The sequence below is a fragment of the Oncorhynchus gorbuscha genome, linkage group LG16 (genome assembly GCF_021184085.1).
Source record: "Oncorhynchus gorbuscha isolate QuinsamMale2020 ecotype Even-year linkage group LG16, OgorEven_v1.0, whole genome shotgun sequence".
NCBI lineage: Eukaryota > Metazoa > Chordata > Actinopteri > Salmoniformes > Salmonidae > Oncorhynchus > Oncorhynchus gorbuscha.
Genome location: NC_060188.1, coordinates 48,171,174 through 48,189,611, shown reverse-complemented (window position 1 = coordinate 48,189,611; position 18,438 = coordinate 48,171,174). Strand labels below are relative to the sequence as shown.

The following is an 18,438-nucleotide window of genomic DNA, read 5'->3' as shown; positions in this document are numbered from 1 at the left end:
GTCTTAAAATCAATTATTTATATTTTCACCCACTCCTGTCCTCTTCAAAAGAAAAGGGATGGCACAAAAGGAAAATTGTGATAGGGAAATGTCATGTAATGGAATTACGCTGAGATTTCACTTTAAAAAATGTATACCAAACAAAAGTTAATTTCAAAGTTTAACCATACAAACTCTATGCACAATGACTACTTATACATTTTTACAAAAAAAAATATTTACAGGAAGAACTGTGCAGATAGTTTTTTCCAGTAAATGTTTTTTTTGTTTGTTTGTAATTTACTGTTTAAATTGTTCAAATTAGTCATTGTGCATAGTTGTATGGTTTGTTATTAAACTTAAAAATAAAATATTTTTTGTTTGGCATAACATTTATTTTTTTAAACCAGAGTCTCAGCATAATTCAGTTTCCGTGGAATTACCTACAAAAATACAGGAGAATGAAAACAGTTTGGCATGAATGATGATGAGGCATAAAAAAACAATCATCAGTAACAGAGGCAATATAAGAGATAAGGTGCAGAAAAGGGATTCAACGTTGAAAAATGTTTGTGAAAGGACACCATTTTAAAATCACTCATTAAAATCCAAGTATTCGTTGGTCCAAGGGCGAAAGTTGCTTCACCTGACTGGCCTATACTCCACTAGACAAAACGGTATATGATCATGGCTCTCTATGAAATGGAGACAGTCTCTTCAAGGCAAGCCTGAGATGGTTGGATGACAGACGGATGTCACTGGATGCAACATGCAAGTACAACAGACACAACATGACCTGGCTCAACTGGCAACACATTGCAGAATGGTGTTGGTGGGAAATGTTCGAGAACATTTGAGCAATGTTAACCAAACAAAGTACAACAACTTCTTACACTATGAACATAATGGTAAAATACATACCCATCAGTGCCATACCAGAGGACAACATTAAAAAGCCAAAGACCAACAGAAAGCACATCACTTATTTGTTTCCTTTCAAGAAAACTAGAAAGGGAAAATGAGAGGTGCCAGATTCATGTCCACAGCACCCTTCCCAATCTGCAGTTTTGACTTAAACAAATAATTCAAAGTTATGAAATAGGAGAACTCGGTCAGGCAGTTTAATATCATATTTTCAGTTTGAGTTTGTCATTCATTTATTTGTGTAAATCTCTCTCTGTCATTGCTAAATACAGATTGCATAATTTCTAATTCATTAAAACATATAGAAATATTATTTAACCCAAGCAACACGAGTCTGGTTGTGGTCTGATTCAGTAGGGAGAAAACAAAACAGTGAAACTGGGAGGTAGCCTACTACCTGAACTTGACCAGTAAGAACTATTTGTCTTACCCCCTTCGCAAAACATTTTGCTACTTTGTACCCTAGGGAACACCACCCTGGTGCTTTCTGTAGTGTTTCATAGTTCAATCATCCTCTTGCCTTACTACTCCTCCTGTCACTGAACTCTGTTTATATCACATACAGAGCATAAAACCATTCAAACTTTTACAGACACATTTTAACTGTTCATGGTCTCGTAAATGCAATGATTCTGCAGCCAACACAAGTTATGCAGATTGCCCTCAGTGCTGCCTTCAATAGAGCAAACGGTAGTGTCTTTGTAAACTTTAACATAGAAAACATCTACACAGGGCTTGTAATTAATATTCTCACTCCTAGGGTTATTAAAAAGTCTTGCAGCTTCATAGACATGGACTTGGAAGGAACGTAGGTTCTTACACTCTTGGGAAAGTTGAGCAACTATGCACATTTACACAATAATACCACAGGGTATAGTTGAGGGAGTAAGGAGTGTTTGGACTATAATTGTTCGGTTGGCAAAAAAAACAGCCCCAAAAAATAAGGAAATAAAATCTACCAACATTTCCACAAAAATACAGATGAACTGCGCCTTGCACTTCAGGTCATGTTATTTTCCTATTTCGGAAAGACAATTAACATCAATTAAAACAATTCAGACGAGGTAGAAAGGACAAAATAAACAGACCCTCCCCAAATGATGATGATTGGCCTAAAACACTCACATGTGCCTACGATTGGTCAATATACCTACCCATGTTACTATGATCGATGTGCCTTTCACCCACACAGTCCTTTAGCAATGTAGTGTAATCATCTGATGAGGACGTTTAGCATACTGCGGTGTATCTGGCACGTCAGTGCCTGGATGTGTCATAACTGTGCCCAGAGGGTAGGTACTGGGTGAGAGGATGATAGATTGGCACTAAAGGGAGACACTAGGGAAATTAACGTGGTCATGTTCAGTCGGGAGGAAAGGTTTTGAAACGGGGAGGTACTACCCAAACTTGTCCGATAAGAAACATTCAATATCGTTTTCTGTTGCATAACTTTTTAAACCACTTTCAACATGGTGCCCTACTGAATACAACCCAGACCTAACTTAGAGCTCCCAGTTGAAACGTAGCTGACAGAAACAATGAATTCAGTCAACTTAAAAACGTGTTTGTAATATTTACTGTGTTTGCTACGGCCACGTGGGAGGGAAACTAGGGGAGACACCAAAGGATTAAGGCTGCGGCTTTCTGTCGAGTGTGACAATGTGAACTTATGCATCACAGTGCTGGGAACTAAGTCTGCATCATTTCAAATGTGACATTAACAGATTCCATCTGCCAAAAGGCCTTTATGTACACGAAAACATAACTGTAATCTGTAGGTGCCTCTAGTGTCTTTAGCATAGGGGAGGTCCGAGAGGAAATGGATCAGACCATGTAACAAATGAATGAGACAGGTGGAGGAGACTGACAGGATGGGAGAGGGGACTTGGCAAATCAAAGAGGAGAGAGGGCTGTGTTGGTATATTAAAAATTTTCTGTCATTGTCTGGCCACTGTATACCCTCCTTATATGACCATTTCTCAAAACAATGAGGCGGACTGGACGAAGGCCCGATACCTGACAGTCCTAAGGAATGTCTCCACTTCCTCCCCAGACAGTCATCATAGTGTTTCAGATAGACGCATAACAGTGACCACACAAAGCGGGAGGGTTTGTTCACACAGGGCAACGAAAAAACAAAACATTTAACATAATATTTAGCATGTAATGATATATATACAGTACCAGTCAGAAGTTGACACCTACTCATTCAAGGGTTTTTATTTTTACTATTTTCTACATTGTAGAATAATAGTCTAGACATCAAAACTATAAAATAACATAGTAACCAATCATGTAGTAACCAAAACAGTGGTAAACAAATTAAAATATATTTTATATTCAAGATTCTTCAAAGTAGCCACCCTTTGCCTTGATGATAGCTTTGCACTCTTGGCATTCTCTCAACCAGCTTCATGAGGTAGTCACCTGGAATGCATTTCAATTAACAGGTGTGCCTTATTAAAAGTTAATTTGTGGAAATTATTTCCTTCTTAATGCGTTTGAGCCAGTTGTGTTGTGACAAGGTAGGGTTGGTATACAGAAGATAGCCCTATTTGGTAAAAGACCAAGTCCATATTATGGCAAGAACAGCTCAAATAAGCAAAGAGAAACTACAGTCCATCATTAATTTAAGACATGAAGGTCAGTCAATCCGGAAAATTTCAAGAACATAGAAAGTTTAAAAGCAGTCGCAAAAACGCTGTCTTTGTGAGACGCAGAGTAGGTGAACAGATGATCTCTGCATGTGTGGTTCCCACCGTGAAGCATGGAGAAGGAGCTGTGATGGTGTGGGGGTGCTTTGCTGGTGACACTGTCTTGTGATTTATTTAGGATTCAAGGTACACTTAACCAGCATGGCTACCACAGCATTCTGCAGCGATACGCCATCCCATCTGGTTTACACTTTGTGGGACTATCATTTGTTTTTCAACAGGACAATGACCCAACACATCTCCAGACTGTGTACGGGCAATTTGACCAATAGGGAGAGTGATGGAGTGCTGCATCAGATAACTTAGCCTCCACAATCACCCAACCTCAACCCAATTGAGATGGTTTGGGATGAGTTGAACTGCAGAGTGAAGGAAAAGCAGCCAACGTGGGAACTCCTTCAAGACTGTTGGAAAAGCATCCCAGGTGACTCTGGTTGAGAGAATGCCAATAGTGTATAAGCTGTCATCAAGGCAAAGGGTGGCTACTTTGAAGAATCACAAATATAAAATATATTTTATTTGTTTAACACATTTTTGGTTACTACATGATTCCATGTGTTATTTCATAGTTTTGATGTCTCATTATTATTCTACAATGTAGAAAATAGTACAAATAAAGAAACTCTTGAATGAGTAGGTGTGTCCAAACTTTTGACTGGTACTATATATAACTGCCCAAAAAAAGGAAACGTCAATAGTGTCTTAATAGGGCGTTGTGCCACGAGTGAGCCAGAACAGCCTCAATGTGCCTTGCCATAGATTATACACGTTTCTGGATGGAACTCTATTGGAAGGATGTGACACCATTCCATGAGAAATTCCATCATTTGGTGTTTTGTTGGTGGTCTCAAGCGCCACTCCAGAATCTCACATAAGTGTACAATTGGGTTGAGATCTGGTGACAGATGGCCACATCATATGGTTTACATCGTTTTCATGCTCATCGAACCATTAAGTGACCATTAATGCCCTGTGGATGGGGGCACTGTCATCCTATGGGGGCATAGCCATGTTAGCCAAAACAATGGGCAACCGGGCCTGCCCAGCATTTTATACATGACCCTAAGCATGTTGGGATGTTAATTGCTTAGGAATTGCTGAGGAACCGCACCTGTGTGAAAGCACCTGCTTTCAATATACTTTGTATCCATCATTTACTCAAGTGTTTCCTTTCTTTTGGCAGTTGCTGTACCTGTCATAATTCTATCATATTTTTCATTTCAGTACAAAAAGAGGGCTTGGGGGTTTGTAGTGTGAGGTTTGTAGCAGAGAGGGGCTGGGTTAGAGCCCCTGTGGTGAGTAGTGGAGTGTGCTGTGGTAACTCCTGCTGTCTGTGAAGTGCAGCAATGGTCGGTTTCAGTCGCAGTGAGCACCTGTCTCCACAAGAGGGAGTCAAAATTAAGAGTCAGGGTGGCTACTCTTCTCACTGCCAAGTTCACAGTCCGTTACTACAAAAGGGTGATCCATGAGTCTGTGAGAGAAGCCACATATACACAAGTATCTGAATTGTGTGCGTGTGTATGTATGTGTGTAGAGGAGGATTTCATGGATAACATGGGAGAGGGGTCATAAACGCTGCTGTGTGTCGTGTATCAGGACTTCAATACTGGGGTGGAAGTGTAAACTCTATTCTGTGTGTATGTGAAGGGAGGAGAGTGTACTCCAGCTCCATTGGCAACAACAGCTGCTGAGTTGCAACTCCTGACCACTGTAGTCCGTAAATCCTGTGTGCTCTTTCTATCATTTGTGAGAAACAATCACAGAGGGATTTTGTGAAGTGAGGAGTGAGACTAAGTGTCTCTCTCAGCTCTCATCCTCAGGGTGTTGGTGGTCCAGAAGCCGGACGTGCGTGAAGGGAAAGTGGCCATGCTTGCCCTTGCACTCGCCCTCCCACTGGCCGTTCACGTTGATCTTGGTCACTTTTACCATGTCTCCGACCTGCAGAAACACACACAGGTAAGAATATAGAGATAGATTGGAAAGAAACAAGACCTTCAGGGGTCTGTAATGTGTGGCTCTTAAAAAGCCCTTATCGGGCTCAATGGTGTTCCATAATTAGTCCTTTAAAGTAGCCTAATCAATCAACTATAATCTCTAACCCAGGTCAGTTTCCACTTCAAATACACTCAGGGATGGGATTGACCCAAATGCTGTAAGTGAATTAATAAGATACAAAGCAGCACAGTCCTACTAAGCCTGTGTTACACACTACACCCATGCCCCATCTATAATCTCCATGCTGCTTCACTTTCTGCAGTGCAAATTCATGTGTGCATCCCAAATGGCACCCTGGCCTATTCCTTACGTAGTGCAGAACCTTTAACCAAAAGCATTGCACTTCATAGGGAATCGGGTGCCATTTGGGACTTAGACCATGTTCCTTTCATGACATACAGTATACCAGTGGGTGGGTTTCTTCACAGGAACGCTCTTTACCAACCGTGAGATTGGACACATGAGCTGCAAGACATGAACTGTGAGGCAACCTTTGCTCAGGAATTGCCATTTGTACTGTACGACTCAAATACAACAAAAATCAAGGGAAAACTATGCATGAACCCATTATGTATGTTATTGTGTGTATTTGCACGTGCGTATGTATAGTCACATGACATGAGTCAGAAAAGAGGGAGAGTGCCATAGACAGGTGGAGAACAGGGGGACAGAGGAAGGCGAAGAAAGGGGGCGAACCAATACCTCCAAGGCGAGGGCCGTTTTGTCGTAGGCGTTGGGCACCCTCTTCTGAATGGCACGGGCGTAGACAGGCCCATTCTGCAGGTTGGGCAGGGGTGTATTGCCCACAGGCTGGGCATACTGGCCCGGCTCCCCCAGAGGTGGGGGCAGCTGGGGAGCTGCTCCGTCGGCAGTGCTGGCTCCAACACCTGCCGGTACTCCGCCTACTCCTCCTGCCCCGCCAGGCCTCCCTGCCGCCGGAGCCACCAAGGAGTTGGGCGAGGCAGGCCGGTACTTCTCCACGTAGGGCACGGGAATCATGCCGACACGGCCCTCTTGGTTGGCCGCGTTCCACCACTGCTCCTCAGGCTTCTCCAGCACGCGCAGCACGTCGCCCTTGCGGAAGGGCAGGTCCTCCTCGTCGTTGCCAGGGAAGTCGAAGAGGGCGCGAACAAACTCTGCCTCCTGTAGGGCGCTGCCTGATGCAGCGGCGGCACAGCTCACGAAGCCTGCATGCTTGGCCTTGCTGATGGGCTCGATCAGAGTGGTGGTGTCCAGGTAGTGGATCTTGTAGAACTCCAGCAGGGCGGGTAGGGCGTCAAACTCCTGATCCCCGATGCGGAACCGTGGGGGGGCCAGACCTGGCGGGCGAGGCAGGGGGAAAGGATGGAGCAGTTTGTTATGTCATGCCATTACCCCGGCTGATCTAACAACGCATGGTGGACCAATGGGTGATTTTCCCTTCTGCCTCAATGGCAGTGTTGTACTAAATGAAGGTCTGACATTGATGCAATTAATTTTGTTGAAATTGTTTATGTAAAAGCTGATGTTGGCTTAGGTCTCATGCTTTTATAGAGTTATCCCAAGCTGAGGTGACCTAGGCTCCTGCTGTTGCCTACCCTATTCTGGAGAAAACCACTCTCCTGTGTCATGACGTTGGCCTGGGGGTAGGTTTATGACAGTCATAAATGCCTCTTCCCCCCTTTTTCCTCTCTGTACCCTACTGATGTTACATTTTCAAAACCCTTGGTTAACATAGAGATTATGGGAACATCAGAAGGTGGGTGGGGGGGGATTTACTATATTCTGGTAATCAGACCAATTGAACATATGCGGTGGTACTTAATGAATATGATGTCAGTTCGGTTGTCATCTGATACATTCTCATCAATGATAAGATGACAAACTTTACAGTGGAAAGTCTACACAGAGTTATCGGATTCACATGGAATTGTTGTTCAATTTAAAATGTTTGAATATGAAATTATTCGTGATGGGATGAAATGTGATTTTAGCTTCTAAAATGTGAGATTTGGGTTTTCATAAGATAGGGCTCTGCTCAATCAGTGGCCCACCCCTGTGAAGGGACATGGGCTATATAACTTTTCAAACACGCCCTCCTCTCCCTTCCTATATAAGCCCTTGACGACAATATAACCTGCTGTTCCAATGACATGAGGACAACGGTCCGATGTTAGAATGGTTCAGATAATAACTACAGAACGAAGCCAACATCAGCGTGAGCTTTGGTTGTGAATGGTATGAACTTTGAACTCTTATTCACTACAGAAGTGATACCTCCTAGCTGTTGAGTTAGCAACAGCCGCTGCAAACGAGCATTAGGAAGGAACAGAGAGTATCCCGTCTCTCACCCAACGACGTTACTACAACGTATTCAATTTACCAGCAGAGACATTCTTCAAAAGAACAAAGGACTCGGTTGGGCAACACAGCCTTCCATCTACCATCAACCTACCGAAGTGCAGCTCAGAGTAAATATTTATTGCATTTTTCTTTTCCAAATGGGCGGTAATTTAGAATGCATAAGATACTATATTTATGATAGCACAGCTTCGCCCTTTGTTCCTCAGTCTTCCCGCTCTTTCACTCAGACCCAGCCCTTTTCTTTTGTGTAACAAGCGGTCATATCTGTTCCGCCCGCTAGGGACGTTTTCCTTGTGATTAGTTAGGTATTTAGTAAATAAATAATTAAAGCCAATTTTGTATTGCTGGTTCAACTTGTTAGGCAGGGTTCGTGCAGATGAGACTGAATTAAGATGACAATTAATATTGACTGCTATTGATGTAAAATATTACCAGGTCTTTAAGAGTTTATTGGCCGGTAGTGTAGCCTAGTGGTTAGAGCGTTGGACTAGTAACCGAAAGGTTACTAGGTCCGAAAGGTTGCAAGTTCAAATCCATAAGCTGACAAGGTACAAATCTGTCGTTCTGCCCTTGAATAAGACAGTTAACCCACTGTTCCTAGGCAGTCATTGAAAATAAGAATATGTTCTTAACTGACCTGCCTAGTTAAATAAAGGTAAAATATAAATAAATTACATTTACATGATTAGCTCAATAAGGTAATATTAATTACGGAGAAATTATTTTACAGAACAGCATGTCATATCACTTAATCCGACATAGCCAAAGACACGACACCTGGAAGAGCCTCACAGCTAAAAAAAGATTCTGACAATGGAGCCTTAACAAAAAATGTGTCTCAAGTCAAGGAGTTAGCTGAAATAGTTAGTATTTAAGTCTCCCATGTCTTCACATACAGCATGCATACGCTCCCAGTCACAAATTTTTTGCAAGTTTATTAAGAAAAACAAATCTGTTCAAGGGGGTCGTCGTCATAATACATTTCAATGCCACCCACAGTGTCTCGGTCTAAGAAGACACAGGCCTACTCATTCAATAGTTTGATTAAATTTCAAAGCATAGCTAATCGTCACACCATTGTCTTCCAAGAGGTGGCGTCATTTTAACGTGATACGCAGTTGCCATCTGTATTACAAATCGTGGAACTAATCTCTGAAAAACGTGATTTTGCTCATCCGCTTCCACTAGTTCCTAAATCACTCCACTAGGATACACTGGGCTGGCTACTACGGCAAACCATGCTCGACGAGCTGTGCAAACTTCCTCCAGTTAGAAGCTTACTTCTAGCTTGTTTGAATGACCATTGTGGTAGCTCATTTGCAAGCTTGCCGATTAAGTTCTATGGCACTAAAGTTATGGGACTGTTCTCAGTAATCACATGTATCTGACAGCTGGTACTGTGCCTCGCTACTGTAACATTTAGCCAGTGCCATAACATTGCAGATTGAGCAGTGAACTAGTCACGGCAGAACATAAACTGCATTATCATTAAAACATGAACTGTGCTATTAGCTGGAATTTCACTACAGTGGTTAGCTACAGCACCTTCAGAAAGTATTTACAACTGACTTTTTCCACATGTTGTTGTGTTACAGCCTTTTGTCACTGTCAAAGTGAAAAGGAAGGCTGTTCAGAACAAGAATATCCCAAAACATGCATCCTGTTTGCAACAAGGCACTAAAGTAATACTGCAATAAAAGTGGCAAAGCAAAAAACTTTTTGTCCTGAATACAGAGTTATGTTTAGGGCAAATCCAATACAACACATTACTGAGTACCACTCTCTATGGCAGGGGTGTCAAAGTCAAATGGACGGAGGGCCAAATAAAAAATGTAGCTACAAGCCGAGGGCCGGACTGTTCGAATGTTCATTGAAAATTTTTTAAATGACGCATATAGTCTAGTGAACCTAATTGAACCTACTGAAAACCTAACAAATATATTCCAATATGATCAGATAAATAAAGCAATATTTTCTTATGGCTCTGTCAGTAATCTTTAATTTTCAACAGACACAAAAGACAAATTTCCTTTATATAAAAATCCCCATAACATGAACATTAAATGAAAGAAACCGGTATTCAAGGCACCATCAGTAGCCTATATTTTCTATTTTAGCAAAAGTGGGCTAAATTTACTTCAAAGAAAAAAACAATAATAGCAATTTTCTATCATCCACTCAACTGAAATATTTTTAAAATATAATTGGATTGAAATACAATAAAATAAAGTGCAAAAATCTATTAATCAAAAACAACACTTTGTTTAAGGAGAAGTAACATGCAGTGAAAACAAATATTAAACTTTAACTTTTAAACTTGAACTGAGTAAAAACTCTAAATATGTGATTGCACAGTAATGTTCACTTGTTTGAGGTTGAGGGTGATACTTGGTGGTGTCCCATCTTTTCCACAAGTTCATCAATGTTCGGGGTAAGGCTCTGAGCTGAGGAAATCCTCAGAATTGAGTGGAGGTGTTCAGCAGTAAGTCGACTTCTCTGTGATGTTTTGTTCAAGTTCATCAAAGAAAACAGTTGTTCACACAGGTATGTGCTGCCAAACATAGACAACGTTTGAGCAGCCTGGATGCGCAGCTGGGGCATTGTGTCGGGAGGAAACGGGCGAACTCCGCAGCACCCACTGCCGCATATTTTGCCCTCAGTGCATCATTGCATTGGAGGTCAATCAACTCCATTTGGAGGTTTGGTGGTGAGCTTTCCACGTCAACAGCAAATGGGTTACCGAGCAGTTCCAACCTGCTTTTTGTGCTTCAAAGTCAGCAAATCGGCGTCGAAAGTCAGCGGCAAGCATACCTATTTTATCAGCCAACTGTGCGCTCGGGAACGCACTGGTAGAGAGCTTCTCTTTCATGGTCTGGCAGCTGGGAAAGTGGCTCAAATTTTCTTTCCGCATCTGCGTCTCCCACAGAGTCAGTTTGGTTTTAAATGCCTTCACTGTACTGTACATATCAGAGATGACACGATCCCGACCCTGCAGCTGCAAGTTCATTGCATTCAGATGACTCGTAATGTCACACAGAAAAGCCATTTCACACAGAAACATTTCGTCTCGGAGTTGTGTTGTGTCTTTCCCTTTGCTGTCCAAGAACAGACAAATCTCCTCACGAAGCTCGAAACATCTTTGAAGCACCTTTCCCTGGCTTAGCCATCGCACCTCTGTGTGATAAGGCAAATCACCATGCTCCGTTTCTAACTCCGTCAGAAATGCCTTGAACTGGCGGTGATTCAAACCTTTGGCTCTGATAAAGTTAACTGTGCGCGTGATGATGCTCATTACATGCTCCATTTTCAAGGCTTTACCGCACAACGCTTCCTGGTGTATGATACAATGATAAGCTGTCAGCTCACCTGTCGCGTTTTCCTCTTGCATCTTTTCCCGTATCTTCTGCACCAGTCCGCTCCTGTGTCCACACATCGCAGGTGCTCCGTCGGTTGTCAAACCCACGAGTTTTTCCCAAGGCAGCTCCATCTCATTTACACATCTTGACACCTCTTCATACAAATCATGCCCCGTAGTTGTGCCATGCATAGGACGTAAAGCCAAAAACTCCTCTGTCACGCTTAGGCTGGAGTCCACTCCGCGGATTAAAATTGACAACTGGGCAATGTCAGAAATGTCGGTGCTCTCATCCACAGCCAAGGAATATGCAATGAAATCTTTTCCTTTTTCACAAGCTGCTCTTTTAGATTGATGGACAACTGGTCTACTCTCTCGGCAATGGTGTTTCTGCTCAGACTCACATTTAAAAAGAGTTGCCTTTTTTCTGGGCAAACTTCGTCACAAACTTTAATCATGCAGTTTTTGATGAAATCCCCCTCCGTAAATGGCCGGGCTGATTTAGCGATCTCTTCTGCCAAAATAAAACTGGCCTTGACAGCAGCCTGGCCTTGTGATTTGGCTTTTTTGAACAGAGCCTGTCGAGATTTGAGGCCTCGTTTTAATTCCTCTGCCTTTTGTAGCCTTTGTTCCATGTCCATATTCTTGTTTTTGTCCGCGTGTTTCGTTTCATAATGTCGTCTCAGATTATACTCTTTCAGTACCGCCACACTTTCTCCACACAGAAGACACACAGGTTTTCCAGCTACCTCCGTGAACAAATACTCCGACTCCCACCTTGTTTGAAACCCCCGGTTCTCAGTGTCCACCTTCCGTTTTGCCATTTTTGATGGGTATCTGAAAGTTAATTTTACTGTGATGCTGACAACTGCTGTGCCAATAAATATTGAAATGAAGCAGCCTACTGCTCGGTGCGTCGCCGTTGCATTGTGGGAAATGTAGTATTGGTGCGTGTAAAAGATCTGCGGGCTGCCGGCTTGCTGCGGTCTGCGGGCCGGTTCTAATAATAAATCAAGATCATCCCAGGGGCCGTAAAAAACCTTCTCGCGGGCCGGATGTGGCCCGCGGGCCTTGACTCTGACATATGTGCTCTATGGTTTCCGAGCTCGTCACAGGTGCACCTCAGCCACGCTCAAGGTACTAAACGATATCATAACCGCCATTGATAAAAGACAGTACTGTGCAGCAGTCTTCATCGACCTGGCCAAGGCTTTCTACTCTGTCAATCACCATATTCAGACTCAATAGGCTTGGTTTCTCAAATGACTGCCTCGCCTGGTTCACCAACTACTTCGCAGACAGAGTCCAGGGTGTTAAATCGGAGGGCCTGTTGTCCGGACCTCTGGCAGTCTCTATGGGGGTACCACTGGGTTCAATTCTCGGGTCCACTCTTTTCTCTGTATAAATCAATGATTTCGCTCTTGCTGCGGGTGATTCCCTGATCCACCTCGACGCAGATGACACCACTCTGCATACATCTGACCCTTCTTTGGACACGGTGTTAACTAACCTGCAAACGAGCTTTGATGCCATACAACACTCCTTCCGTGGCCTCCAACTGCTCTTAAAACGCTAGTAAAACCAAATGCATGCTTTTCAACCGTTCACTGCCCGCACCCGTCCGCCCGACTAGCATAACTACCCTGAACGGTTCTGACGTAGAATATGTGGACAACTACAAATACCTAGGTGTCTGGTTAAACTCTCCTTCCAGACTCATATTAAACATCTCCAATCCAAAATTAAATCTAGAATCAGCTTTTTATTTCGCAACAAAGCATCCTTCACTCACGCCGCCAAACTTACCCTAGTAAAACTGACTATCCTACCGATCCTCGACATCTACAAAATAGCTTCCAATACTCTACTCAGCAAATTGGATGCAGTCTATCACAGTGCCATCTGTTTTGTTATCAAAGCCCCTTAAACCACCCACAACTGCGACCTGTATGCTCTAGTCAACTGGGCCTCGCTACATATTCGTCGCCAGACCCAATGGCTCCAGGTCATCTATAAGTCTATGCTAGGTAAAGCTCTGACTTATCTCAGCTCACTGGTCACGATAACAGCTCCCTCCCGTAGCACGCGCGCTGCTATTTTCTGCTCTTTTGCACACCAGTATCTCTACTTGCACATCATCTGTTCATTTATCACTCCAGTGTTAATCTGCTAAATTGTCATTACTTCGCTACTATGGCCTATTTATTGCCTTCCTCCTCCAATATGTGTCATGTAAAAAAGCTAACGTTTAATTTCCTTGCTCAGAACATATGAAACCTGGTGGTTCCTTTTAACATTAGTCTTCAATAGTCTCAGTTTAGACATCTTAGGTTGTCGTTATTATAGGAATTATAGGACTATTTCTCTCTACACCATTTGTATTTTATAAACCTTTGATGTTCTTGTAGGCACTTTAATATTGCCAGTGTAACAGTATAGCTTCCGTCCCGCTCTCCTCGCCCCTACCTGGGCTTGAACCAGGAACACATCGACAACAGCCACCCTCGATGCATCGTTACCCATCGCTCCACAGAGCAAGGGGAACAACTTCTCCAAGTCTCAGAGCGAGTGACGTTTGAAACGGTATTAGCGCGCACCCCGCTAACTAGCTAGCCATTTCACATCGGTTACACCAGCCTAATCTCAGGAGTTGATAGGCTTGAAGTCATAAACAGTGCAATGCTTGAAGCATTGCGAAGAGCTGCTGGCAAACGCACAAAAGTGCTGTTTGAATGAATGCTTATGAGCCTGCTGCTGCCTACCATGCTCAGTCAGACTGCTCTATCAAATCTTAGACTTAATTATAACATAACACACAGAAATACAAGCCTTAGGTCATTAATATGGTCAAACCCGGAAACTATAATTTCAAAAATTATGTGGTCCTTCTGTAGCTCAGTTGGTAGAGCATGGCGCTTGTAACGCCAGGGTAGTGGGTTCGATCCCCGGGACCACCCATACGTAGAATGTATGCACACATGACTGTAAGTCGCTTTGGATAAAAGCGTCTGCTAAATGGCATATATTATTATTATCTATTATATATTAAAAATAAAATAAAATATTATTTCAGTGAAATACAGAAACCGTTCTGTATTTTATCTAATGGGTGGCATCCATAAGTCTAAATATTCCTGTTACATTGCAGGACCTTCAATGTTATGTCATAATGACGTAAAATTCTGGCAAATTAGTTTGCAACGAGCCAGGCGGCCCAAACTGTTGCATATTCCCTGGCTCTGCGTGCAATGAACGCAAGAGAAGTGACACAATTTCCCTAGTTTTATATTTTTATTTTACCGTTATTCAACTAGGCAAGTCAGTTAAGAACAAATTATTATTTTCAATGACACCCTGCCTTGTTCAGGGGCAGAACGACAGATTTGTACCTTGTCAGCTCGGGGATTTGATCTTGCAACCTTCCGTTTACTAGTCCAGCACTCTAACAACTAGGTTACGCTCCTTCCCCATATTGCATGCTAACATGTCTTTTAACTAAATATGCAGGTTTAAAAATACATACCTCTATGTATTGATTTTAAGAAAGGCATTGATGTTTATGGTTAGGTACATTCGTGCAACGATTATGCTTTTTTTCCGCAAATGCGCTTTTGTTAAATCAGACCCTGTTTGGCGAAGTTAGCTGTCTTTGTTAGGAAGAAATAGTCTTAACAGTTCGCAACGTGCCAGGCGGCCCAATCTGCTGCATATACCCTTGCATATACCCTGACTCTGTTGCACAGAACGCAAGAGAATTGACAATTTCCCTAGTTAAAAGAAAATCATGTTAGCAGGCAATATTAACTAAATATGCAGGTTTAAAAATATATACTTGTGTATTGATTTTAAAGAAAGGCCTTGATGTTTATGGTTAGGTACACATTGGTGCAACGACTTTTTTCGCAAATGCGCTTGTTATATCATCACCCGTTTGGAGAAGTAGGCTGTGATTCAATGATAAATTAACAGGCACCGCATCAATTATATGCAAAGCAGGACAAGCTAGTATTATCATCAACCATGTGTAGTTAACTAGTGATTATGTTAAAAATGATTGTTTTTTATAAGATACGTTTAATGCTAGCTAGCACCTTACCTTGGCTCCTTGCTGCACTCGCATAACAGGTAGTCAGACTGCCACGCAGTCTCCCCGTGGAGTGCAATGTAATCGGCCATGATCGGTGTCCAAAAATGTTGATTACCGATTGTTATGAAAACTTGAAATTGGCCCTAATTAATCAGCCATTCTGATTAATCGGTCGACCTCTATTATACAGCATTATACATTACATAGGTGCACCTTGTGCTGGGGACAAAAGGCCACTAAAATGTGCAGCACAACACAATGCCACAGATGTCTCAAGTTGAGGGCACATGCAATTGACATGCTGACTGCAGGAATGTCCACCAGAGCTGTTGCCAGATAATTTTATGTTCATTTATCTACCATAAGTCGCCTCCGTCGTTTTAGAGAACTTGGCAGTACGTCCAACCTGCCTCACAACCGCAGAACACATGTAACCATGCCAGCCCAGGAACTCCACTTCAAGCTTCTTCACCTATGGGATCGTGTGAGACCAGCCACCTGCACAGCTGATGGAACTGAGAAGTATTTCTGTCTGTAATAAAGCCCTTTTGTGGGGAAAAACTCATTCTGATTGGATGGGCCTGGCTTCCTAATGGCTGCGCCCATGCTCAGTCATGTGTCATAGATTAGGCCCTAATAAATTTATTTAAATTGACTGATTTCCTTATATGAACTGTACTTCGGTAAAATCATTGAAATTGTTGCGTTAATATTTTGGTTTAGTATAGCTAAATTACGTGGTTAGCTTCCATAATCAAGCTTCTATTGGTAACAGCAGATAATTCCCTCCTGGATCAAGAGACTTGCTGTCTAATATTGGTTTTCTGCATGCAGCATTTAGTTACTTGTATAACTTTGAGCTGGGATGTCTGTCCTGCAAATACTTTAGGTCAGAGACTGTATAAAATGTTCTCAATACCCTCGTTGGCATTTAGTTAGCATTCTCTATGGGATTGTACATGTACTCGTTAGCATTGCTAACCTTCGGATGAAAAAGGCTCAGTGGGGTGTTAAAATAGCGCCCCTTGTGTTGGGTATTAAGGTATAACAATCTGGATATCGCCAAAGCTTTATCATATCAGTGTTTGCGAGTTATCAGAGATATCAGGCGCATGTCGAGATGGGATGCGCTAATTTCAAAGTTGCATATTCGAGTCGCATCAGGGAGACTTTTTGTACGTAGCTAACCCTAACCATAAACATAATCCTTATATGTTACATTAATTATTCTAACCTGCTGCGTAAAGTCACTTTTGATATTGGCAGCATCCCATCTGTCAAAAACACAGATCAGTGCAGATGGTCGTTACGATATCAGAATGAGGTAACAAATAAGAACTGAGCCTGTGTAATAAAAAAAATTTTAAAAAACAGGGCAGGAACACAGGCATTCCACACACACCATTCGGAATAGTCATCCTCCAATTGTGACAGCCTGTCCATTCATTCCCAGGATCAGCCCAACCCACTCCTTTCACTCCGTCTACTAGGTTCTTACGAAACAGAAAGTACCTAAAACTCCAGCTGACAAAACTAAAACAGACCTTTGAAAACCCACTACTACAGTTTTTTTTTTAAACAGCCACCACCAGTATTATATACTGTATGTAGTTCACTAAGCACACGCTAGCTACATGACCACCACAGCTAACGACGTAACGTTAGGGTTGCTTCCGTTGCAACATAATAATACAGTATATTCAGTCCTTAGCTAACATCAGTAGACATCTAACTAACGTTAACTAGATTTTCATAGCTTAGCCAGAGTGTTTAAACAAATAGATTCGGTCTTTGGTTTAGCTTAGCTAACTAGCTATGTCTGTCTGGTGTAACGTTAGTTAGCTGGCTATCTCGCTATCTTACCTGATCCAGATTGCCGGTTGTTGCTGATGCTGTTAATTATATAATGTGAGACTTTTGAGTTTTCTGAGACGGATAGCACGTAGTCCCCGGGACTGGTAATCGAGTCTCTGACTAGGAACACGCCATGTCTCTGACCCTGCAAGAGAGAAACCGCCTCCTGTCGGCTCAACCTTCCCCAGTACCAGCTAGCACGGTCCTCGGCATCAAAATTCCCGGCCATGGCTCCAAATCCACTCCGAGTATCCAAGGCCTTCCCCTTGCCTCTCCCTATTCGCAATCGGGATTCAACTCATACAAAAACTTTGGTTCACTAAGGAACACGCTCCGGGAAAAAAACATGGCATCGATACCGCTTTAAACCGTTACATCTATGTACATTTCACAGACTCCCACGAAACAGTACAGTTAACCCCTTAATTAAGAATTAATTGTGGCAACCAGAGAAATCTATAATTTATTTGTCAAGGCGTTTTAAAATAAATTTCTTAAGTAATTTGCAATATAAAACTCAGAGGCTGAAATGGCGGATCTTTGGGGAAAGATTGACCTCATCCACCGGATGTAATGAGGTGTAAGCTAGTCATGATGGAGCATGTCATGATGGGCATCACATCCATCCATTTTGAGAAGGTCGAGAAATAATATTGATTAATCAATTATCAAAAGTACACCTCTGACTTCAACTCATCTGGTTGGTTGTTAAATATTAGACTACCTGGTTATTTAGCCAGGACTGCAGAATTTTGTTCTTGATGAATATAAGTAAAGTCTATGCAGCTTCAACAATTTGACACTAGATGTCACTCAAATGCCACTTAACTGTATTTACATTTGACATTTTTGTCATTTAGCAGGCGGTCTTATGCAGAGCGACTTACAGTTAATAAGTCATTCATCTTAAGTTTGCTAGGTTGGACAAACACATATCTCAGTCATAGTAAGTACATTTTTCCTCAAAAAGTACTTATCAGCAAAGTCAGTGCTAGGGGGGAAACGACTCAAGTGCTAGTGTTAGTTCATGCTATGGGATTATTTAAGGTATTCTTTGAAGAGTTACGGTTTCAGATGTTTTTGGAATGGAATAAATGGAACAGAGTCAAACATGTGGTTTCCATATGTTTGATACCTTTCCAGTTATTCCATCCAAGCCATTAAAATGAGCCTGTCCTCCTATAGCA

General features: G+C 42.2%; 1 protein-coding gene across 1 annotated transcript; it reads right to left on the bottom strand.

The window, feature by feature from the left end:
* Nucleotides 1–4,241: 4,241 nt before the first annotated feature.
* Nucleotides 4,242–17,809, bottom strand: LOC124000097 (adapter molecule crk-like). Its single transcript, XM_046306226.1, has 3 exons — nt 17,261–17,809; nt 6,315–6,931; nt 4,242–5,555 (listed from the first exon to the last, which is right to left on the bottom strand). Exons 1-3 carry the CDS (start codon nt 17,478–17,480, stop codon nt 5,421–5,423), a joined length of 972 nt encoding a protein of 323 aa, XP_046162182.1. The 5' UTR covers nt 17,481–17,809; the 3' UTR covers nt 4,242–5,420.
* Nucleotides 17,810–18,438: the final 629 nt, after the last annotated feature.

Excerpts from the sequence above, each read along its gene's own strand:
- LOC124000097 (XM_046306226.1), bottom strand. The coding sequence starts at position 17,480 with ATGGCCGGGAATTTTGATGCCGAGGACCGTGCTAGCTGGTACTGGGGA. Across the intron at positions 6,932-17,260 it reads CAACCGGCAATCTGGATCAG|GTCTGGCCCCCCCACGGTTC; the intron begins GTAAGATAGCGA and ends CTCGCCCGCCAG. Across the intron at positions 5,556-6,314 it reads AAACGGCCCTCGCCTTGGAG|GTCGGAGACATGGTAAAAGT; the intron begins GTATTGGTTCGC and ends GTGTTTCTGCAG.